Below are 26,227 nucleotides of genomic sequence, written 5' to 3'. Positions count from 1 at the left end.
ATTTACAAATATATTTATGCACATTGAATGATAGAGCACTCAATTTCATAAAACAAAGACTAGCTAACATAAAGAAGCAATAGACCCCATTACAATCAAAGTGGGTAACTTCACAAATAGGTGTACAGGGGAAGGGGAGGATCAACAGAAACATCAGAGTCCATACCACAGAATGAACTTGACATCTATAGAACACTCCATTCAAAAACAGTGAATATATGCCTTTCAGTAATCCACAGACCTTTCTCCACAATAGACGATTTTAAGCTACAAACTCTCAACAATTACCAAAACAAACATCAACAAAATCCCAAAATAATCTCAGTCATCCTATCATATCACAATGAAATGAAACTAAAAATCAATAGCAAAATAAACACAGAAATGCCACAAACACATGAAGACTAACACATTTGTGAAAAGTCAGAAGAAATGAAGAGAGGAATTAAAAATTTCTGGAATCAAATAATAATACAAACACAACATAGCTTACTCCAGTGAAAGAATTAACAGATGGAATTTTATAGCCATGAATATTTATGTTAGAAGAAGAATAATTTCAAATGAGTAAGCTAATGATGTATCTCATAGTCATAGAAAATCAAGCACAAGTCAAATCCAAAACCACTAGGAGAAAAGAAATTTTAAAACAAGATATACATCATAATGAAAGTTAATAAAATAGACATTAAGAACAGTAAGAAAAAAAACAATGAACCGGTTGTTGGATAACTTAAATAATATTGATAAGCTCTTAGCCAAATGAACTAAAACAAAAGGGAGACCTAAATTAATAAAATTTTGCAAAAGCTAAAATTACAACAGAGTATTAGAAACTACTTTGAAACACTACAATAAAGCAGAGACTCTAGAAGAAATGGATTATGTCTTTATACATATAACTCAACAAAGTGAACCAACATATAAAAAAATGTAAACAGGTCAATAACAAGCAATGAGATTCTATCACTAATAAAAACTCTCTTAACAAAAGTGAAAGATTAGATGGACTCGAATGTGCTTCAAACCTTCCCGTGAAAAAGAAATGCTTTGAAATGTATGCCTAGAAGCCAAGATTAACCTGATACCAATAACTCAACAAAAAAGAAAATTACAGACCAATACCAGTGATGTATATATATGCAAAAATCCTTTAAAAGACTCTTATAGACAGATTCAACAACATTAAAAAGACAATGCTCCAGCTAGGCACACACAGCTCTGACTCCAGCGCTTCGTGAGCCTATGCAGAAGGATCACAAGTTTGAGCACAGACTATACAACTCAACACCTTAGCTATAACCTGTATATAAAAACAGAAAAGAAAAATCATAATCAATTGGTAATGTCTCAGCAATACAAGGATAGTTTAACAAAATACAGCAACTTTTCATGATAAAAGAAGGAACCAGTTATAGAAGGAAGGATCTTTCCTAAAAATAATAAAAGCCATATATGACTACCCCATTGCTAAGATTACTTTTTTTTTCTTTTTTGTACCAGGGAATGAATTTAGCACCTTGTACTTTCCAGGCAGGCACTTATGCCACTGAGCTATCTCCCCAGCCCTGCCACAGTCACATTAAAGGAGCAAAAAACAAAGTATTTCCTATAAAATCAGGAAGAAGACAAAGGTGTTCACTTCCAACACTCCTGTTGAATATACCACCTGAAACATTTTAGATCCAATAATTAGGCAAGAGAATCAAATGAAAGAGAAACAAGAAAAGAAAAAGCCAAAATTATCCCTAGTTGAAGATGACATAAGCCTTTACATAGTAGACCCTAGAAAAACCAAGAGAAGACTCTCTTGTTAAGCAAATTAAGCAAAGGGACAAGATACACCAATCAACAACACAAAAAATCAATAGCTTTCCTATTTACCAATAATGAAAACACAAAGCAAACAATCAGAAAAACAATTACATTAACAATAGCTTTGATAAAATACAACACAACACAGCACAATAAAATAAAATAAAAATAAAATACCTAGGAATCAACCTAAGCAGGTAAAACAAATCTCCAGTGAAAATTACAAAATATTAAAGAAACAGAAGACATTAGAAAATAGAAGGATCCTTGTGGATTAACTGAAGTAATATTGTTGAAATATTACCAAAGTTGATCTACACATTTAATTCAATTCATATTGAAATACTAGCAACATTATTCATGGACAAACAATCCTAAAGTTCATACGAAAGCAGAAAAGATATAGGACAGTCAAAGAAATCTTAAGCAAAAATAGACTGAACATATTCCAATATACAACTTCAAGTTATACTATAAAGCCATAGTAATAAAAACAACATGGTACTGGCACAAAACCACACCTATAAGCAAATCAAATACAAGATGCAGAAGTATATTTATGTGGCTGCAGCCACGTGATTTTTGGGAGGAAGATTCAAAAACATACACTGGAGAAAAGGAGCCTCTTTAATAAAGGGGACTAGGCAAACTGAATACTTTTATTCAAGATAAATAAAATTAGAGCCCTATCTTTTTTTTTTTTTTTCCCAGAACCGGGGATTGAACTGAGGCCCTTGCACTTGCCAGGGAAGCACTTATTCTACTGAGCCATCTCCCCAGCCCTAGAGCCCTATCTTTTAACCTGTATTAAAAGAATATCAAAGTGGATCAAAGACACAGATGTAAGATCAGAAACTGAACATGCTGGAGCAAACATAAAGGAGACACTTGAAGCCACAGGAAAAGGCAAAGGCTAAGATTTCTGGAATAGAACACCAATATCACAGGAAATATTACAAGAATCAACAAATGGGATTTTGTCAAATTTGAATCGCTTCTCTCAACAAAAGAATCAATCAACAGTGTGAAGTGATAATCTACAGAATGAAAGAAAATCTTTGACCACTACACTTCTGATAGAGAATTAATATCTAGAATATTAAAGAGCTCAGAGTTAACTCCAAGAAAACTAACAACCAGTCAATAAATGAACAAATCACTAGAAGGAACATTTCTCTACATAAGTACAAATAGCAAATAAGTATATCAAAAAATATTCAACATCTCTTTCCACTACGATAATTTAAAATCAAAACTACATTGTGATTCTACCATATCTCGGTCAGAATGGCTATCATCCAGAATACCCACCACCCCAAACAAAAGGATACTCATGAGGAGCCAAGGAAAAAGAACCCTCACACACTGTTGGTAGTAATTACAACCACAATGAAAATTCCTCCAAACTAAAAATAGAAACATCAGTTAATCTAGCAATACCACTACTTCATCTGTTCCTTCAAAGGCTTAAAGACAGCCAAAGAATATCAGTATTGTCCACTATAGCCATATGGTACCTTGCTTAATCATCCTTCTATCCGTTCACTACTGTCATAATTTTCCACTTTTGTAGGAACAGCAATTCTATCTGCATATTCCAGAAAATCATTGCAATTAACAACAATAATCCAGTTTATGTATGTTATTGTGTGAATGGTAACCTCTCTAAAGCAGCTTCTTTATGCAGTGAGCCATAAATACAACAGTATTCACTACTTGGTATTGCAACAATATAATTAATTATGAAACCATCAAAGTGAGTTCCAATAATTTACCAAAACTTGGGGTTCCAGAATTAGAATCAGAATCTAACAGTAATAGCCTTAAAGCTACAGACATACTTCTTCCTTCATATAAAATGAAACTTTTCTTCACTCTGTTGTATCATTCTATATTTTCTAAAAATTCTCTTTTAACTAGCCACCAGCTAGCAAAAATAAAATAAACAAGTATAAACAATTAGATGCTTTGTATATTTGTAAGCTGTGATTCAAAATAAATCATATCCTGTATCTTAGGAATATTATACACATTTACAAAGGGTCACAAGATATACAACTTGCTTCAGTACTGTGATACTCTTAGACAATGTGTAACTCAGCCAGTCCTATGCCTACAATCCCAGAACTGGGGAAGCTGAGGCAGAAAGATTGCTGCCAGCCTAAAGCTAGCCTGGGATACATGGTGAGTTCAAGGTCAGCCTGAACTGCATAAAGGAGGGAAGGAGGAGGATACATAGGATGGAAGAGAAAGAGGGAGAGAGAGAAGGTGGGACAGAAAGAGAGAAAGAGAGAGGGCGGGGGGAGGGAAGAGAAGAAGAAAGAGGAGATCAAGAAATGGGGGGACTGGCAGGCAAATTGATTTGTATGATTATATCTAAATTATTTGCTCTTTGTAGTGATCTGAGGGTAAGGTGTGACCAAAACTACAGTAAATGCTTTTGCCATAACTCATAAAAACATTATGGCATTTTTTCATTCAGCTTATTTACCAGGTGTGGCACAATGACTCTTCCTTAAAGTCTAAGGGAGGTAAACTGTTTTAGATGAATTCAAGACACTAAAGAGAGGGGCTGGGGAGATGGCTTCGTGGAATAAGCACTTCCCTGGCAAGCTCAAGGGCCTGATTTCAATCCCCTATTCCGAAAAAAAAAAAAAAAAAAAAGACACTAAAGGAGCTGTGACAGCTAAACTGAGGACCCTCATAAAACAGTAAACATTCACCATATTTTCAACCACATGTCATACGTCATAATTTTAAAGTAAAAACATGGAGGTGCATGCATTTAGTTTTTATAAATTTGAAATGAATAATATCTACTCATAATCTTTTAAACTATGAACTTCAGAGACTACAATCATACTTCAGAAACATCAATTATTAAAAATAATGGATAAAGCTGGTGAGCAATTAAACTGATCACAAATTTCTAAAGTTCAAAAATCCAGCAGATTGGGGCTGGTGAGATGGCTCAGTGGTCTAAAGCACCTACTTAGAACAAACTAAGCTAAGCAAAGCACAGGGACCGCGGCTCAATCCCCCAGCACCACATGCCAGCAAGCCCCGCCCCCTGATGGGCTGAGCTGGCCACACACACAAAATAAATGAACAAATAAATAATAATAATAAAAAAATTAAATTAAAAAAAAAATCCAGCAGATGACAAAAGACCTCAACATTTCTCAGCTACTGAGGAGTAAAGACTTTCAATATTTGGATGTATTCAATATTTGGAAGCATCTTATTTTCCCAGGATTTCAAAGTCCACATACAGGCTGCTGTTCAGCTATTATAAATGAGTAATTCAAGTAGGGCATGACTGTTTCTTGTATTAACTTGATAAAGATGTTTCACTCCAAATGTATCAACAGTTGTATTAAATCATCCTTTTCACATACTGACTGAAGCTTACTTATGTCATACTTTATTAACAGAATCCAAAAAAAAAAAAAAATTCCGTTTGTTTTTTAAGGCTAAAAATCAAGTTCTACTTAATAATCAACTCCAAGCCAAGTGACATAAATTAAATATAACCCAATGATCCCAATATTTATTTTAATTATAAAAATGTGTCTTGGAAAAAAACTAACAATGAGTATTATAAGTATTTAACATTTTACACTCATTTTAAAATTAAAAATTTTTAAATATACTTATTTGAAATACTTTAGAGCAAAAACTACCTTCACATCAATATTTACCACTTTTTAATAATTTATATTTTATATCTCTATAAAAAGTTTTTAGCTCAGGATTACCTTTTAAAATATAAACAAATTAAAACTGTTTGCAGTAACAAAACAAGAATTTTCAACTCATGTACAACTTTTTACAATTTCCCTCTGAGACCTTTCCCAAACTCATTTAATTCACCCTTCTTCAAATCAAATTAATTGGTTTCCTCTATTTCCACTCAAGTATATTGCTAAAGTCAAGTTTGAAAAGAGCCATGTATTGAATAATTTTCCTAACAACTTCTAGTAGTGTCTAACAAGTAACTAGAAGTCAATAAATCAACAGATTTTTAAAATGTGAATAATCCATTAAGTCTTTAGACTACTGTTATTTCATGTAACTGGGAGGAAATGCGAGTTCCACAGTCAAACTGCTTGGGTTCCATAAAAAATGCTTAATAATACATTAATATATAGCATATAAGAAAACTTAGAAAAACACTTGTATTATTACTATTACATTTCTGTATCATGTTGTTAATATGATATTACTCTATTTTATTACCATTATTGTTATGGCTTGAATGTGTCCCCCAAAAGTAAAGCTGCAATCACAGTAAGTTTTGAGAGGTGAGACCTTTAAGATACGACAGATAATGCTGTTATTGTTGAAATGGTTTAGGGGGAATATATTCCTGTGAAACAGAACAAGTTCAGCCCAATTTCCTTCACTGCCTGATGCTTTCTGCCATGTATTATAACCCTCTCCAGTTGTATCCCCTTGATCTTTGACTTTCTACACTGCTCAATCACAAGCCTTAAATTAACTTGTTTATAATTCATCCAGTTTGTCATATTTTGTTAAAGCAGCAGAAAGTGAACTCATACAACTAAGCCAAATACTTCTACTACTGTAAATAAAAATTGGTTTTCATTCCTTTGTTACTCATGATATTGAAAAATCACTCTTATCTACTCACCTAGATCCAGCACACTCAGTGCTTACCTAAAATGTTGTTGCCCTTGGCCACTATATTCAATTAATTATCAACTGTTAATTTCAACACATTTCTTACCCAACAAGTATGTGCATTTTTTGCATTGATGTTACCATTTTCTTCACTGCAAAATTCTCCCTTTCGCTATACCTTTCTCTTGCCCTCTCTACAATGATTGCTAAGTTGGGTTCTAACACAAAGATGAAGAGCTTTTTAACTTTCCCTTTACTACATCCTTTAGCCCTTTAAAATGACATTCAAAGGCTCACATAATCTCAAGTGATTTACCTATCAGGCATGAATTCTTACCATTGCTTCCACCATAACCTAAGCTTCAATTACACAGAAATTATTTATATTTTCCCAAAACAGACACACTGTTTCTCATTCCGATTATAATGAAAGACTCAATTTGCCCCTGACTTATTCCATGAATCCTTTCGCAGGTCACAGACTTCAACATAAACTGACACCTTTTTACAATACCTTTTAAATATCTCTGCTCTCCTGTAATTCTCACTCAATGACCTCTACAGGATCATTAACAAGAGGTACAAAGTGCTATTCACCTTTTTATCACAAGCGTTTAGTAACACGTAAGTATGTGTTGAATGAATGAAAAAAACTACTTGACTGTTTAAAAAGAGCGATTTAAATTACTATACTAGTAAAAAGGAACAACAGAAGAATTAGTTTTACCAACATTCATTAAATGTTCAACTCTGATGATGACATTTGATCATCTATTAAATGTTTGCTTTATTCTTGCTTACTGGACTACAAATGATCTTGAAAGTCTTTCTTCTTCAATTTTTTTTATTAGAGAAATACTATTCATAACAAAAATCTTATGTTTTTTTGTATTAAAATCTCATGCAAGCTTTATTTTTTCCATAATTTTATTGAGAAATAAATAGCACTGAGACAGTTGCAAAATAAACTGGCAGGACAGTTCCAATAATTAACACATTGTACACTGTCTTCCTAGTGGTTATTTGTTGTACAAGATGCAGATATGATATCCTATTTACAAACACTATTAGAACAAATCCCTCTACTCACAGAATTAAGAGAATGTAGCTATATATCTATCCTAACCATTTTGAATACATAAATACAAAATGGTCATTCATCTGTATCCCCTTTTTTTGTTGAGTTCTGTCTTTTAAACATTATAGGTGTGTGAACTCAACAAAAAGCTTATGTTAATGATAACTGGAAATTAATGATTTAAAAATATTAAACTATTAAGAGGCTCTTACATTATAACTATTAATTTAATACTGTTTATACTTCCTTCCCTCTATCCTCTTCATTTATTCTGCTTCCCACCTTGTCAGAGGGTTCAGGGCTTGTGGCCTCCTATATTCCTTAAGATTATCCATTAGGCTTTGTCTTCCTTCACCAACTATAATTCATTATTCCAGAAAGTCTCATGCTCATCTACAAAACTGAATCATTTTAATTTCTTCACTTTTCCCACACCTCTGTCAACTCTCAGCAAGTAACCTCATCAAAATGTACTGTTTCTCAACTTAAATCCAAAAGTAATCCCAATCATAGCTAATAATAGTAAGTTATACGTGAACCAAAAAGATAGAAATGAATTGGAAATTAAGAGCTTTAAGGAGGATTTTTATTTGCTTGTTTGCTTAAAAGCATCATTCCCAACTTACAATATTCTAAAAAGGCTACTACTTTTAAGTGCCTTCATAAAGGTATTTCTTATTATTAATTCTCCTACCTAAAACTATTTTTATCTGACAAAGAACCATGTAGAGAGTATTCAAATTTATTACATTTTGAAATTAGCTTAAAGTTAGGATTTTTGAGCAGAAACAGCCTCATACTTCCATTAGTTAATAGCACATATGCTGCTCAAATTACAAAGGGGTTACCTCCAAGAAACCCATTATAAATTGAAAATATTTCAGGTCAAAAATGCCAACATCACAACTTAGCAACACAACATACTTGGAGAGTATCTGTGGTTCACCCTGGGAAGCACATGACTTACTGGAAGTTGCAGTGGGTGCTGCAGGATTATATATCACAAGACAGAACCATAAAAAGCTATCATACTGCAAATCATTACCCAGTAAAGATCAAATTTCAAAAGCAAAGTATGGTTCCTAAATGCAGATCACTTTTGTATCATCACAAAGTACAAAAAAAGTAACTAACCATCACAAATCAGAGGTCACATGTAGTTCAACTTTATTATGTGTTGAACAGCAACAAAATTAAAAGGTGGCTTACCATTTCAAGTGTAACAACATCTATGTAAAAATTCATTCAAATATTATAAAGTTTATTTTTCAAGTGAAAACAAACATAGATCACAACTTGTTCTGTGTTATATTATCCCAGGCATTTGATTATGATTAGAATTCCAACTAAACTTCAAAAAGAAGACATATTTTATTTATAACTAGAAAACAAAGCCTAAGGAAACATAGAGGTATTTTGAACATTTTTGTCACCAGTTAGACTAAAGCTGTTTAAGGAGAAAAATTATACCATCATAGAATTTGGTATTTTATTAAGGTATAAGCAAAACCTATAAAGTACCTTTAAAAACTGATCTATAAACTCAGTATTTCAGGATACAGAGGAAAAGAAGGAAGAGAAAGGGGATTAAAAAAAAAAAAGAATTAAAATGTGTTATATATGTGTTATATATATGTATCAATATCTTGCAATGAATGTAGTAAAAATTCAAAAAAGTGCAATTTTAATTAAAAGTTATACAAGAACTGGCATGCAAGGATAGTGACTTAAAAATAACTTAGTTGAAAATAAAATCTTTTTTTTTTTTACGGAACCGGGGATTGAACTCAGGCCCTTGTGCTTGCCAGGGAAACGCTTATTCCACCGAGCCATCTCCCCAGCCCCGAAAATAAAATCTTTTAAAAAAATTTATAAATATTTATAATATTGGCAAAAATAGCAAATATTAGAGCAGAATAGAAATGTGAGTGTGAAATAATTCATTACCAAGACTAGCAATCATAAATTCTATGAATATTATGCATGAATATATACTCATACATAATTCTATATGCTTCTATTGAGAGAACTGTTAAAATTGTTATCATATGCAATATAGGTTTGCTTTTTTTTTCCTGTTGCAGTGCTGGTGATCAAACCCAGGATCCCACACATGCTAAAGAACTGCTCTACCACTCAGCTATAGACACAGTCCTCAATGAAGGTTATTTTTCTTTCTTTATATAAGCTTTTAATATGAACAATGTCCTACAAATACTTTTTATTAACTGATTCGAAAGAAGGCATTCTAAGTATATATTCAGATTCATTTCATAATTTTTTACTTCTGGTGACTGTGACTATTGTAGATGACATGAATATTCTTATATTTTAAATACTAGTTTTTAAGTGCATCTTGGATTACTCCTTCAGGATGTGGTCTTAGAATGGAAATTAGGAAAGATGACCCTCTTAAAGCTTTAACAGGGGCTGGGGAGATGGCTCAGTGGAATAAGCGCTTCCCTGGCAAGCTCAAGGGCCTGAGTTCAAGCACCAGTTCTGAAAAAAAAAAAAAAATCTTTAACAAACTGTTTTAAATTGATTTATCTAGACTTTGTATCAATTTATCTTATTAGACTTTCATGAAACCAGCATGTTATAAATTTACCTTTCCTTTTATCAAATATCTGTCAATTTTACAAATGAAAAATAGTTTTGTCTTGCTATAATATCCATTTTATAGAATACATGTAGTTTGAATTTTTCATGTTTTTAGTCATTAGTATTTCCACTTATTATGCCTGTGGTTGTTTCACTACAGTTGATTGGTACTTGTTACTTATCTATAAATGACTTTTGCACAATTTTGTCTACTATGTTTTTTGAGATACATGTACAATACTTAATGTTTCTATATTTTAAATACAAAAAATTATTTTCTCTAATTAAAATTTTTAATTTCCATGATTTTATAGTTTCAAAAGGCTTCTAATTCAATATAATTCTATTTTTTTAATGTATTTGGTAAAGGGTCTACAGGGTCTTATTACACAGATCAGACTTAAAGTGATCCTCCTGTTTTCAACCTCCCAAGTGCTAGGATTACAGGCCCATGCCACCACTCCCAGTCTCAATCATGGTCTCAGCACTCCTTGGGGGTAGGGCCAGCATAGCATGTCGGGGATCGAACCCTGGCTGCTGTGCTCTGCCTAAGCAGGGGCTTTAGTCCACTGAGCTATCTGTCCAGTCCTTAAAACTTTATTTTTAATTTAATAGGAAAAATACAACAAGGTAAACACTAAAATTAAAATGTCACAATCAAAGAAATGGTCCTTTTCTTAGATTTGGAAAATTCTCCATCTATGATGAAGTGGAGGGTAGATAGCTTCTTGAAGTTCCACCTAACATACATTCAGTATTCAAATATTTGCTTATGAATTATTTTCCTAAGATTTAAAATTATTTAATTATTTCCTTAATAAAAATAGATTGCATACTTTTATTTACTTAACAAAAAACAAAACAAAATCTTAAAACTTTCTGAAAAGTGCCACTGACAAAGCAACGGGTGGAAAAGAAATTAGTATAACAATATTTCTGAAGTCAGACCAAAGTCATGGTCTACACAGGAACTATTCAGTAATCAAATCTCAGTTAGACATGAGGAAACTCTTATTTCATCACTGCCCTCTGCCGGTGGCATCACTTCCCTTTAATTTTCTCTCCATGCATTAAACATTGGCTTCATAAAATTACTTCTGACCTGTCTATATTTAAACCATCTCCGCTAAAAATAGCCTACCCATCTGGATTTTAGTAAGGTTGTAGGAAACAAATGGTGGTTCAGTAGAAAGCTCTGCACTGTTTGGAACACAGCCCTTCTGAGGTATCTGAGTCTGACTCTATGGGACTTTCTCTATACCTTTCATTTTCTTTGAACTACTTTACAAACCAGTAAATTACAGATAATTGATAGTAAAAAAAAATTCATAATTAAAGGCACCCAAATAAATTCTATCAAGAAGTACAGTTAACCTCCTTCTTCACTTTTGGAAGAGGATAGTTTGTTCCACCTACCAACTTATTTCAATATTATATTGCCTCTCTATAAATGCTTCTGTTTTTCTATAAATTCTTCCTTGATTTCACTGTAGTATCTGGTTGGCTTACCTATTATTAATGAATTAGGTAAAACTCTGTTAACACTTGACTATTTTATATCTATATGAGAATCATTATTTCTTAAAAAAAAAAATCTGTAACAGGCTACAGCCAAACTACATATTTCTGTAGACAGCAATTTAAGAATAAAATGATAAAGACCTGTAAACAATAAAGCCATGCTCAAATGACAAAAAAAAAAAAAAATATTGCCTTTGCAATGTGCCATATTCTTAAGTGCCTGTAAAGCACTAACTACTTGGGATCTCTGGTCAAGTACATGGTAGTCCATAGAAGGGAGTAAGGAAAGAGGAAATGGCAGAAGATCAAAGATCACTGTGAGGAGAAAATAAATAAAAAAATAGAAATATCCTGAGTGAATTCTTATTAATGGAAAACTGACTCTCATTATTTATTACAAAATACACAAATAGTTTAAGAATGACTTATGTGAACTGGAATGACTAACAGGAATGCAAAAGTTATTGTGGAATCAATCTTCCACTGCAGTGGGTAAAACAGCTAAGAAAGCATATGGGTAGCAAAGAATTTGAACGTTATTCTAACTGTTTTGTATGAAAGTTACTATTCCACAAATCTATAGAGGAGCACACAGTTAGTGTTACTGGAATTGACAACATAAAATTTAGGATTTACAAAACTGAAAACTTACTTTCCATATTTATTCTAAAATACTAACAAGTAATGATAGCTTTTCAATCCTTATTTTAAACTCTTTAAATAAATTATAAAATATTATACACTTCATAGATAAGTGTACTTGTAGGCTATTTCCAACTCAAGTATTCTTATATACCAAGTTAGTACTTACTAATGAAGCTATAACTTATTTGCTTTAAATACCAGTCTACATTTACTATACAATCAATAAAAAAATGCCAAATTTTTTACCTTGTTCTATAAGTGAGGCAAACAACTGGTCACCCACAAGACTCAAGGAATTTTCCTCTTTTTGGCTGTCTTCCAGAATCCAGGACTATTCAAAGGAGCAAGTAATTTCCTGTACCTATTGAAACTGTTACTGATTCTAGCATCCAGGAAAGAGGATTCTTGAACCTGGTGAAAGTTGTTTTCCCTAGCTTCAAGGTATATTTACACAAGTTTATAAAGATAAATTTAAAAATGTCTTGTAGAGAACAAGAAAGGAAAAGAAAAACCTCAGAACCCTAAGAATTTAAATAAGTGATTAATATAGAGTGCTATTCAGAAATTAACCATAAAATTTCTATTTTATTGTTTATAATGTACTTGAGAATATGGTATTTAACTTAATTTTCACAACAATGTTAATAAGTAGATAAAAATGTATCTTTTTATAAAGGAGAAGTCAGTATTCAGTATGATTGACTTGTTCAAAATAATATAGTTTACAATGAATAATGGTAAACCCAGAAATATAAGCTCCTTTATCATTCACTCATTAACTTATTCATTCTTCCATGGCTATTTTTGTCTAGTCCATAATATATTAAAATTTACAACAGTAGTTTTGACATATCATATATTACCATAGACTGAACTTGCAATAAAGAATTTCTTAGGTAAATGAATAAATAATGAACAATTACACTAAAAACAGAGAATGTGAAAGGAATACTGAAAAGTAGTTCTACAGTCTAAGAAAGAAGAATTTGACAATCAATTAAAACACAGTAACTTCATGATTTAGAAAGGAAAAAACATTCATTATGTATGTTTTAATATGCAGAAATATTTAAGTACATATGTTTTAAATATATATCCACAGAGTCCTTTAATTACTGCTCTAGATTTAAAAAAGTTACATTTCTTATACCTGAAATTGTTGTGCTATCTTTATAATTGGGTATTTATCAATTAAACATTTGGGGGAAAAGAATCAAAATGCATAAAACAAATGTTTTACTGTACCTTTCATTGTTTGCATATACATGTATATTTTTCTAAATGGGGAAAAAATGTCTTTTAAGTAATTAGAATTAAAAATATTCTGTGTTACAGATGCAATATTCTTAAAATACTTTGTTATGATAACTATCATAATCCTTCAGAAGTTGTTTATATCATACTTAAAAATCACTTTGTTCATATATGCCCACAACTAGTCTGTATGGTAAAGAGATCAGTAAACTTACTTTTATGTGTAACATCTTTAACATTTGTTCCTTTTCTGTGCTTGTGATTAAATGTAACATTCTGAAATCCCAAAGTTCTGAGAAAAACATAAATCCTTGTCTCACAGCTGCTGTTTGACTCTGAAAACACATGCATTTTCTTTTCAAGCATCTACCATCAAAATTCCCAAAGGGCTTAGAGTGGAGAACACCTGCATCTCTTCATTTAGTTCCAATAACAGAGCCCAAACTGCAAAATTACAAAAATAGATGCTCCATTCAGCTGTAGTTACATTTTGCCCCTAATTCCCGTGAACAAAAATGCTAGGAGCATGAAATCATTCAGGCAAGCTCTGTCATCAGGAGGATAAGATTTTTTGCACCAGAAACCCAGTGGGAACATGATAGAAAACTGGCAACAATTACAGATAAAGTACATAGTAAAGTCCTCAGGGAGAAGAGAGGAAATGTAATAAGATAGATGGGTATAATTTTTACACATTTATGCCCAAACCACAAATGTGAATTGTCTCTAATTGCTACAATGTATAAGTATTCTTACTCATGTGTTATGTCAAAAATCCTAAAAATATAACTTCAAGGAAATTCATTTAATTCTACATTTTGATGAGAATTTTTTGAAACAAAAGAGACATTGCTTACAAATTGAACATTACAATGCAAAATAATGTCTCCATTTTAAAATCTCTTTAGTAAGTCAAATTCAAACCAACCAACTTAAATGGAGTATGGTTGGTGGCATACTTTAATCAAGAAAAAACTACTTCCAAACTTAAAATAAATTTTCTAAGACTAGACTTGTAATTTTGACCTTCTTTTCTACTAAAAATTACCAAAACTCTATATTTGATAAGCAAAGTCTAAAGTTTTTTAAAAAAATTATCACAACATAGTAAAGTTAAAAATGGACATGGAACAGATTATACTAATGAATAAGAACTGTGGCTTAATTGTTATTATATTTATAAATTATTTTAAGAGAAACACAATCAACTAATTCTGTTTTTTTCTTTTTTTCTGTTTTTTTAATCTTGTGAAGAAAATGTTATTTTGAGTTTTATACAGTAAAATTAAAATAGCACATCATCTGACTTCCACAAGTAACTACAGTCAATAAGATACCTTGAACAATGTCTTTCTTATTAATCAAGAACCAATATAAACTGGGCAAAACTCCACAGAAATAAGTATACAGATCACCATGTAGGCTTATAAACATAGAAAGCATGATAAACAGTCTTAAGAGTAGTTCATGTGAAAAAAAAATTGATGATTTTTAGTGGCATATAAGGTGAAAAAAATAAAGTTCACTGTACAAATCTGAGTACATTTATACATTTTGAGAAGTATACTTACACATTTTGTTATATAAGACACTATGACAGTTTAGAGCACAAATTTAAAAATAGAGGTTTTTTTTTTTTTTTTTTTCCGGAATCAGGGATTGAACTCAGACTGAACCAGGGATTGCCTTGCGCTTGCCAGGCAAGCTCTTACTCTACTGAGCCATCTCCCCGGCTCCTAAAAATAGAGATTTTTAAGCACAGAAGAAATAGTATGGCAATGAATCTGAATCATTAGGAAAATAAATTTATGATGCTTAGCTTGGAACATTTAATTAAGGTGGGGAACTTCTGCAAGATACCAGTTGTATAAAGAAGAACTGAACGAGTGCTGAAAATGACACTATTAGGTATCAAGAAGAAAACAGTGCCATTAATTTAAATAGTAAATAACTGTGAATAGAATGGAGAAACACTGACTTTATTTCTAAATATATAGGCACCAATAAAATTAATAATAATGAAAATGGGAAATGGTGGCTAAAATTTGGAATATGGATTTCAAATAAAATAAATGGACAGAGATACAAAGGTACAGTTAATAACTACAATCATAACTTCTCATTAAAGGATCCAAATAAAAAGAAAAGGATCTATAATAATTATAGAAATGACCTGTATGTAAGGAACAAAAAGAAAATCTGGTTCAAGAGAACAAAAAAGATACATCACTGTTCCAGTGTCAAAAATTAAAACAAAACTAAGATTTTACTCAACCACAGTTTCATAAGTGCTGCTAAGATAATATTCTTCAGCAACATTAAGGTTATTATTAATTATGGAATATATCAACACATTTGCATCATTTCCCTTTGCTTCCATGTTCCACAATTATGACACAAAGATGTGTACAACTAGATATCTACAAATGGAATGAATGAGTTAAGAATCAAATGTTTTATAATGAGCAGTAAGCATAACTTCCCTTTGCTACAGAGGGAGATAATTTGTCTTCTAAGCCCACTCACTATACAAATATCTTTGAAAGAGTACACTAAAAGAAAAAGCAATCATTTGTTCCATTCACAAGATTTCCAAAATTCAAGACAGATCTACGGTAACTTATTTCTTAACATGTGGAGTCCAAAATAGAAGAAAGTTTCATTAAAAAGATATAATAATAGTAATAAATGCAGACTGAATAGGATGAAAAAGAAAGGGCTGAGAATTAAGCAGGTGCACTTAAGGCTGATATATTATTTCACAACACTAGTAAGAGTAACAAGAACAAGGAAGTTGCAGACCAATGAACAAAGGATCTACTAGTAATTAAAACTAACGGGGGAAAATATTCAGTAGATAACTTCTCTAGAAGCAGTTATATGAAGGAAAAGAGAAAGGATAGAAAGGAAGAGGCACTTAACATGAAGAACTTACTTTTGAGTAAGTTCTATCAAACATGTAAATACTGTGGACACTTGTAATAAATATTCATTCATTCATTCAACAACAGATCTTTCAAGTATTCCTTGAATAAGGCAACTTTGGAGCCTTGACAATAAAATGATGAGCAACCAGAGACTTATCTTGGGATTCACTGGCAAGTGATGAGGACAGACTATGTAAGTACACACTGTCATCACAACTATGAAAAAAGTACATTAAACTATAAAAGAACATTAACAGAAATACATAGCCAAATGGGGAGAAAAGAGTGGAACTTCTAGGAAAAGCTTCCTTTTCAAGAGATTGAAGTTGTTAAAGACTAAACTGAGGGGCTGGAAAGATAACTCTGTGTTCTAAACTCCTTGCCTGGCAAGTACAAGGACCAGAGTTCAATCCCTGGTACCACATGCTGTGCCAGCCCTGAAATCCCAGGTGTGCTGTGCCAGCCACCAAAACGGGGCATGGCGGTATATGCCTATAATCCCAGTGCTGAGGAGGCTGAGAAAGGAGGGCTACTACAAGTCCGAGCTGTGTAGTGAGATCTTATACCTAATAAATAAATAAATAAATAAATAAGCAAGCAAGCAATTTTCAAAAAAGACTAACCTGGGATTAACAGGTATAGAAAGAGCAAGGCCAGTCATAATAAACCCAAGCAGAAAACAAACGGCGTATGTAAAAGCATAATTGCCACTAAGAAACAGAAAACACTAGTAAATCTGCAGTTAACATATATATGGAAGTATGTAAAGAGGTCTCCTAATACTGGATCAGAAATTGAATTGATGGCATCCTAGTTCTTTTGATGCTAAACTGACAGGACTCTGATTAACAATAAACAACTGTTAAAAAAAAAAAAAAAAAAAGACTCTGAAATTCATTCATAGGGCCAATGAAACAGCTCAGCAGCCTAAGTGCCTGATTTGGCAATCGCAAGGACCAGCGTTCGATCCCTGGTCCAGCATGCTTTGCCAGCCCCACCCCCAGTACACCCTGAGCCTTTGAAGGAGTCCAGGCACGATGGTTCATGACTATAATCCCGGAACTGGGGAGGCTGAAAACAGGAGGATCACTATGAGCTTGAGCTGCATAGTGAGACCCTGTACCAAATACGTAAATGAAAAAAAAAGAAAAAATTAGAATTCATTCATATATTAAAATTGTAATTAACAATGGTTTAGATCCTTTTGGCAAAAGACAGCATAAGAAAAAGAGTTACAGTTTAAATGCAAAGAAAAGAAAAACATATGAAACATTTTAAAATAGTTTATTATCCACCTAATGTCAAATAGTATTTTTTCCTATGAAGAAGCCAGAGAAACATCTACTTCCATGTTTGACTTATTAGATCAATACAAACATAAAAAATGTCAGTAGCATTCACTGGTCCCCTTAAAGTAACTTAATACAGAATGTGGGTTGGCATGCAGAATTCCCGTAAGAGCCCTCAGCTCCTTCACTATAATCAGTCCAGAAAACTGCAGAATGCAGTCAAGGGGAGAAGAGAAAAAATTGCAAAGCGAGTTGCTAAGACTTCAAAAACAAAGTAGTGTTGTGAAATTATGAAAGTGTGTCTCTTTTAACAGTGCTTATTATAAAGTGGTTCCTAGAAGCGAAGGACTTTTAATACTGAGGGATGCAATGTTTAGCAACTCAGATTCTAAGGTTAAAAGAATAAACTGGTAAACAACCTAGAAAGTACCAAAATGTGAAAATCTGAAGACCCATCTTCCAGTTGAGAGTCTGGCCATTAATTCCTAATTTTTATTAATGAAGTTCCTTCACACCCTAAAATCACAAAGAACGCTCTCTAGCTGACTAAGCTCCTCTCAAAAATCATGCAACCAATGGCTATAACATATACAACGTTTACTAGAACTAGTTTTAATCTCTCCTTCAATTTGGGAGCAAAGGAAAATGGCATTTATCTTGTACACCTGATCCTAGGGTCCTCAAAACCATGTTAGTGGGATCATCAGTGAAAAGTCTACAAATTAATGAGAAAACATCATTAAGAAAGTCACCTAAACACCTGTTTCTGAAAAAGCCATGAGGCATAACTTGCACTTCTCTTTCAATGTTCACCTCAAAAGGTTTAACTACTTAGCACTTGTTTTTTTGTAACATAATGAAAGCTTCCTGTTTTATCTCATTTCCATTAAATGTTTCAGCCCCAAAAATCAAACAAAAGTCAATGTAACCTCAAGTTACTTTTTCATTTAGTTGCTTCTGTTATATCCACTTTAAAAACTACTTCTGAGCTCCTTAAACTATATCATAAATGCCTAAACCTTGTACATGGGAAGCATTTCCAAGGTAGATATAAACTTAAATTTAAAAATTTCCTAAGTAAATGTGACTAGTTTACATAAAAACACATTAAATTTTAGATTGCTACATACTGAAAAGAATACTTTTAAATTACCAAAAAGGTTAGATTTTATACACAAATCCACCAATATCACTAAATATAACACTAATGTTGAGGACTAGGTGAATTTCCATAACAAAAAGTACAAAATTCACCCTATAAAGATAATACATGTCACAGATAATTCTTCCTATATCAGCTTACTTTTAGATCCATATAAAAAAGGCAAATGCAAATATAACTTTTTACCACAGAAATGCATTTAAATTACAAAGGACAACATAAATATTATTAAAAGGAAGGTCAATTTATTATTTAAATATGCTTGACTCATTAAATTATTCCAATTGTGTACAAAACAAAAAAATTAGAAGTCCTTGTCTAATTCAATATATGACAGATTCAAATAAGAATCATCCCTTCATAGATACCAAATTTATAATTGAATTGTTTGATCATTTTAATATCTTAATAATTTGACTCTGAGAACAAAAACTACAAAAAAAAAAAAAAAACCTCCCTACTATATGGATAATAACAACTAATCTTTCTTCCTAAAGCAGTAGTCAGTAAACCATGCAAATCTGGCTCACTTTCAGTGTTTATAAATAAAATTTTATTGGAACACATTCACATCTACTCATTAATGCATCATGAATGATTATTTTTGTGCTGCAAGGGCTGAACAAGATGGTTGAGGTCAATAAACACATAGTTCGCAAAACATAAAATATTTCTGTCTGTCCCTTTATTAAAATATTTACCAATCTATTTTTTTCCAATCTTTACTTTAAAAGATAAAAATTTTTTTCATACAGTACTAATCTGTAACATCGCCTTATCTTCATACAATTCCTTTCATCTCTTACAATTCTTCCCAATGTGAAACTTTCATTTTGAGGAGTATTATCTCTAGAGTCATGATGACAAGGCATTTCAAATTGGCAAATATTAATTTGCAGTATTCAGTTGCAAAACATAGTGCAGCAAAACTAAATCTTTCAAAAGTTTTTATTGTATACATTTCAATAATCAAGAAAGACAGGAAATTAGTTCATTTGAATTGTAGAGAACCAAAATTGCCAAGAAGATCCCAATAAACACAAACTACTTTTTTACAAAGCCTAATTTAAAAACTTTTCTGGAAAAAAAAATGCAAAATGATGGAATTATGATAGTTTTTACTTACCAGAATTGTGGCAATAGTCCATATATTGTGGAATTTGGATTGTAAAGGCTATCAAATCTGGAGCTAAAAGAGATTCTGGCTTTCTACTCTCATTGAGCCACTTGGTACTATGAAGGTCTTTAGTGTCAGAAGGACCTTGAAGCAAGGGAACCAATTTCTCCTTTCCACTGTCACCTGAACAGAAATATTTAGTGAAAACCAAACAAACAAACAAATAGCAACATAAATCTAAGTAAAATATTATTGGAGTGGCTTAAAGATGCTTGACCTTAAAAATATACTAACACCATAACATTTCAATTATATTTGGTAACATTAGCTGTACATTTAGTTGTACTCCTAAGAAGTCTGGATGATCAAAGCATTTCTAACTTAAAATTATGTTTAAACATTTTACTAATGAATGCAGAATAAGCTCAAAAAAGTTTACAAAAGGAAGTAATGTGAACACTGTCTTATAAAAATTCTATAGAATCTATACTAAGTTCAACTTACCATAAAATTTATTTTGTGCTGGGTAATTACAAATTACTATAAAATAAAACACTGGAAGGAAGGAGGAATAAATTACATCCCTAAGTTTAAAAATAGCTAAGTTTTGTTTTCAATCCTAGTAGACTAATAATTTTATTTACTATTTAAGTGTCATATATAACTTTTAATTCCCCCAGAAGTATGATATTCCTTCAGTTTTTCTCCCTCATAACTTCTTAAAACTATGCATTTTTAATAATTAAAAAAAGAATTTTTTAAAGTCAAGAAATATCCTAGCACTATTAAATATTTTAAGTAAAACTAAAAAAAAAAAAAACTAAAACCTCTGATTCATAGTAACAATGAGTAAATTCTTGTTTCAGTAACGTTCCTTGTAAAATGCAAGGCCAATTCTCCTATACAGGCAATAAAGTTTTACACGGTCCAGCTGCACATACCTGGGGCTTTGGCACAAATTTTTATTGATCCCATGGTCCCAGAGGCACATTTGACCAATGATGTGCTGCAGTACTTCAATTCAACATTCTGGATTGAGCCCTCAAGAGTTGGCAGGGGATTCTTAGATTTCACACCTAATAAAAGAAAACTGCAAATGTACTAGCCGATTGAATTTAAATAATTTTTATACTCCTTTACCAAGGCATTTAAACTTAATTATACTTTAATTATCCACCTCAGATGTTCTTACTGTATTTGTGTTAGGTTTCAGAGTTCAGTGTTTAAAAGGTGAAAGGATGCAATTTTTAAATAATAGGGCTGCACTCTCATAACTATATTTAGTTCTTGATTAGTTAAGCTCAAGAAGTAAAAGTAAATTTTAAATATTTACTTAAAAAACAAGAGAATATTAACAAACATCCTTGGCTTTAAAATATATGATAAGAATTACCTTCTGGAAACAAATTTTACTCAAATTCAGTTTAATTTTGGCAGAGGTATTTATGCAGGAAACTGTCTGCTTAAACAAAATGTTAGTCAGATGGAATAAGGAAGTAAAAACAGAGTAACAGTTTGGGGAAATTCTAAAACTAAAATACTGAAGTTTATCAGCAAAAGGAAAACAAAGAGCTTTTTATCAAGTAACCAAACAGATAAATATTAACATCGCTTCTACCTACTACTTCATGAAGGATAAACATAATATTAAATCCTTCCCAAAAACAAATGATTGGGAAAGCTGGAAAACTTCATTTTGGACACCTAGGTAAGTGAAAATTAAACAGGCAAAGAATCCACAGAATATTATTGTGACAGTACTTACAACTATGATAATGTTGATTATGATAATGGTGATCTCTAACATTTAATAAGGTCTTACAATTTATGCATATAAACCCATTCAATCCTCACAAAAGTCCAATAGTACAGATAGTATTAATATTCTCATTTTATAGAGGAGGATGCAATAGATTAGAGGAGCTAACTAATGTTTGGCCAAATCACAATTAGTAAACGAAAGAGATGATATTTAACATAATCTGACCCATCTCAGATTTTTGTCTTTTTACCAGCCATTTTGCCTACATTCATGAACACTTAACAATATAATTTCTAGCTCCTTCCCATCTTGCAAGATGGTGGATGAAAAAATTGAGAAGCCAGACACTAAAGAGAAGAAACCCGAAGCCAAGATGGCTGCTGCCAGTGGTACCGGCAAAAAGGGTAAGGTAAAAGCAAAAAAGTCCAAGAAGGGGCAGCCCCAATGCAGCCAAAACCCTGTCCTGGTCAGAGGAATTGGTAGATATTCCCAATCTGCTATCTATCCAGAAAAGCTTTGTATAAGAGAAAGTACACAGCTGCTAAATCAAAGGTTGAGGAAAAAAAGGAGAAAGTTCTTGCTATGATCACAAAACCAGTCGGTGGGGACAAGAATAGAGGTATCCACGTGGTTAAGCTTCAAAAAATACTTAGATACTATGCTACTGAAGATGTGCCCTGAAAGCTCTTGAGTCATGGCAAGAAAACCTTCAGTCAGTATGTGAGGAAACTTAGAGCTAGCGTCACTCCCGGCACCATCTTGATCATCTTCACTGGGCGTCACAGAGGCAAGACAGTGGTGTTCCTGAAGCAGTTGGCCAGTGGCTTGCTACTTGTGACTGGGGCCTCTTAGCCTTAATCATGTTCCTCTATAAACAACATACCAGAAATTCATCATTGCCACCTCTCCAAAAATTGATATAAGCAAAGTGAAAAATCCCCAAACACCTCACTGATGCTTACTTCAAGAAGCAGCAGCTGTGGAAACACAGACACCAGGAGGGTGAGTTCTCTGACATCAAGAAAGAGATACCAGATTTCAGAGCAGTTCAAGGTGGATCAGAAAGTGGTGGACTCACAGATTTTAGCAAAAAGTCAAAGCTGTTCCTCAACTCTGGGGCTACCTGCAATCTGTTTTTGCTCTGACAAATGGAATTTATCCTCATAAATTAGTGTTCTAAATTTCTTACTAAGAACCCAATTAAATAATTCATATATACATACATATATATATGTGTGTGTGTATATATATATACATATATATATATATATTTTCCATTTTTTCCCCTATCCCACACATCAGTTAAATACATCATGCTATCCTTCCTAACTGAAGTTTCTTTATTACATCTAAGTATTTAAGAAAAACATAAGCTGTCTCTAGTAGATGTATTAAAAATTATTTTAAATTTTTTGGCTTCAAGGGCTGAGGAGATACTTGGTAGCATAAGCACCTGCCTGGCAAGCACAAGGTCCCAAGTTCAATCCCAGGGATCGCATACCATGCCAGCCCTGGAACCCTAGGTATGCTGTGCCTGCCCCAGAAGCTGGTTTGGTGATGCATACCTATAATCCCAGGGCTGGGGAGGCTCAGACAAGAGGATCAGTATGAGTACAATTTGTGTAGTGAGACCCTGTATCAAATTTTAAAAACACAAATAAATAAAAATTTTGGTTTTAAACTTTAATGCATTTATGACACCTATAATCTCTCCATAAGATTATGCCATCTTTCTCAGGTATAGTCCTGAATGGGTACTTTAACTAACACACTGAATGATTTGCAAATAGTTACAGGGTATCATCTTCAAAACCAGACTCTCATACTCCAATCCTTACTTTAGAAGGAGCAGTTACTTTGCTAACTTTTATTTGGTCACCAAATAACTGTGCACCAAATAGTTGCTAGTTACCAATATTTGACACCTATGTTGCATTTAAAATACTATCCATTACCTTCAAAGCAAGAGTTCTAAACCGGAGTATGTCACAGACTTTAAGGAGTTATAAAATTATATCTAAAATGTGCATTTTGCTAAGAAATTTTATCAGATTCCAAAAATCCATGACTCAAAATGAATGAACTATCTCAAAAATTAAGTGGTACCACTAATATTTACACAATCATAGTAACAAAAGTACTAGTTATCAGCATCTACCACCAAGTACCATGTATACTGCCTACATTACTTATTCAGCCCACACAACAAAACTAAAGTATTTATTATCCGTTTAACATACTGAAGAATGAAGGCTTAGAGAAATACAAATTCATCAAAGATGTAAATCAGAAAATACCAAACCCTGGATCACATTTCACATAAGAAAGGATACTAAGCTATTCTGCACATTTAATTCTCCTGTTGTTTTAGGGGATAATTTATCTTTTTTCAACAACTATACTAAGATGAAAAGGACAGAGAACTCCATAATTCCTTGCTGTTTCCCACACCTCATAGACTCAGTCAATGCTAATTTTTCAAAAACCATAGAGAAACTATATAGGAGTCAGCACGTAAGAGGTACTGATAAAAATTCTCTCAAGAAACGCTCCGGGTGTTCAGAACCAAAAGAAATAAATCAGTTTCTAGCAGATGCAAAAGAAAGAATCTGGGTATTAAAAATGATTTTGTCTTTTAAATATAACAGTGTTTCTTTTACAGTTTATAAAACTCATGACTTTACTTTGAATGATAAATGATAGATCTCTGTTACTATTTCATGCACATCATATATGAAAATTATCAGGCGAATTTGTCAGAAATCTCTTTTGTCTTTTGTTGTTTGGTAGTACTAGCAATCAAACCCTAAGCTTTTACACTAAGTTATATCCTTAATCCTTCTCATTTTTTCTTTTCTGAGACAAAGTCCCAAAAAATCACTAAACTGCCAGGTTGGGCCCCAAGTAGCAATTCTCCTGCCTCAGCACCACCACTCACATGGAACCTTTTTTGCCAAGAATTTCACTGATGGGTAAATGTAGCTCAGTGAGAGGGAGCTTGTCTAACTCGTATGTGGCTATGAGCTCAACCATCTCTACTGTAACAGCACAAAAAAAAAAAAAGAAAAGAAATCTCACACGGACCTTGGCAAACTTAACAAAAATTGAAGGGCTACATTTTCATGAGTATTCATCACATACTCAAAATATTTTAAAACTTTTTAAATTGCTAAAATACTACTATGCCAAAATTTCTTATCAATTTTTAGAAATAATAACTTTTAGTGATATCTTGGTAGATTTGGGCAGTGCAGGAAAGTTGCTTATAAAACTATAAAATACCCTAAATATGAGCACTAGAGTAAGAGGCACAAGCATCTTAGCACAGTCTAGCACAGGGTCTAGGACAGTAATATGCTGATCTACAGGAACAATAGTCCCTGAAATTGTGAAAAGAACCAAAATGGCAAAACAAAATTAGTCAAATGTCTGAAGCTAAATAAATGTAACTTCAAATATGAACAGCATTAAATAGGTAGCTGCAGGCAAGTCACTATTATTTATGGCCAAAACACTATTTTAGGGAATAAGTGTAATATTTTGGCATGATGTACAGTGAGGACTTAAATAAGTCAGAAAGACAATCACAGAGATAGTGGGTGTCTCAGTTACATTTCTCTTACTACTGGTGCAAAAACCCTTCACCCAAAATTAAGGAAGGAAAGGTTTATTTAGCTCTCAGTTTGCAGAGGTTTCGGTTCATTCTCAGCTGGCTTCAAGGTAGAGAGAGGGGTGCATGGCAAATGGCAGCTGTTCATAGAGGTGGAAAACAGCAAAATAGCAAGAGCAAAAAGGGAGGAGCAGAGGCTGTGATGGCAGCATAGGCAGAGAGCAAGCCTCTCTCCCTTCCTTATAATGTATCCAGGCTATCTGCCCCAGGGCAGGTGTAGTGCTCAGACCCACAACTCCAGCAGCACTCAAACCTGTAATCCCAGCACTGAACCATGAATTAATCACAACCTCTAGAAGTCCACCCATGACTGCCTGAGGCTTGGGGGAACAACTGGACACAACCTGTAATACCATGAAAATCTTGTATTTGGGAAAGAAATGCAAAGTCCTCTCACACACATTTATGCAATGCTCATCAGTTCAAGAGAGCAAAAAAAAAGAACTCTCTAAGGCACTGCAACTGGAAATCATTTCATAGTGTACTACTTTTTGGTGTATTTTAAAATAATTATGAATCCTTACATAAGAAATAATATATTGTCAGGCTGGCCAAATAGCTCAGAGGATTAAAGCGCCTGCAAGGAGGCACAGGAGCCAGAAGTTCGATCCCTGGGCCTGCTGTGCTGGCCCCGCCCCCACGGATTGCTGAGATGGCAATTAAGACTAGATGTGGTGGTGTATGCCTGTAATCACAGCTCTTGGGAGACTGTAAACGGGGATCACTATGAGTCTGATCTAGT

The 26,227-nt window shown here is 32.9% G+C and overlaps 1 protein-coding gene across 1 annotated transcript in view; it reads right to left on the bottom strand.

Annotated features, from left to right (window-relative positions):
* The window catches only part of Vps13b (vacuolar protein sorting 13 homolog B), an 881,657-nt gene that overhangs the window by 584,714 nt on the left and 270,716 nt on the right, over positions 1–26,227 (bottom strand). The window contains 2 exon segments of the mRNA XM_023699943.1: positions 20,063–20,236; positions 20,995–21,143. Of these exon segments, the coding sequence (XP_023555711.1) occupies positions 20,063–20,236; positions 20,995–21,143 (323 nt within the window).

Source organism: Octodon degus, unplaced genomic scaffold, assembly GCF_000260255.1.
Source record: "Octodon degus isolate 3935 unplaced genomic scaffold, OctDeg1.0 scaffold00118, whole genome shotgun sequence".
NCBI lineage: Eukaryota > Metazoa > Chordata > Mammalia > Rodentia > Octodontidae > Octodon > Octodon degus.
The sequence above is the reverse complement of the archived record's forward strand: the minus strand, read 5'-3'. Positions and strand labels throughout refer to the sequence as shown.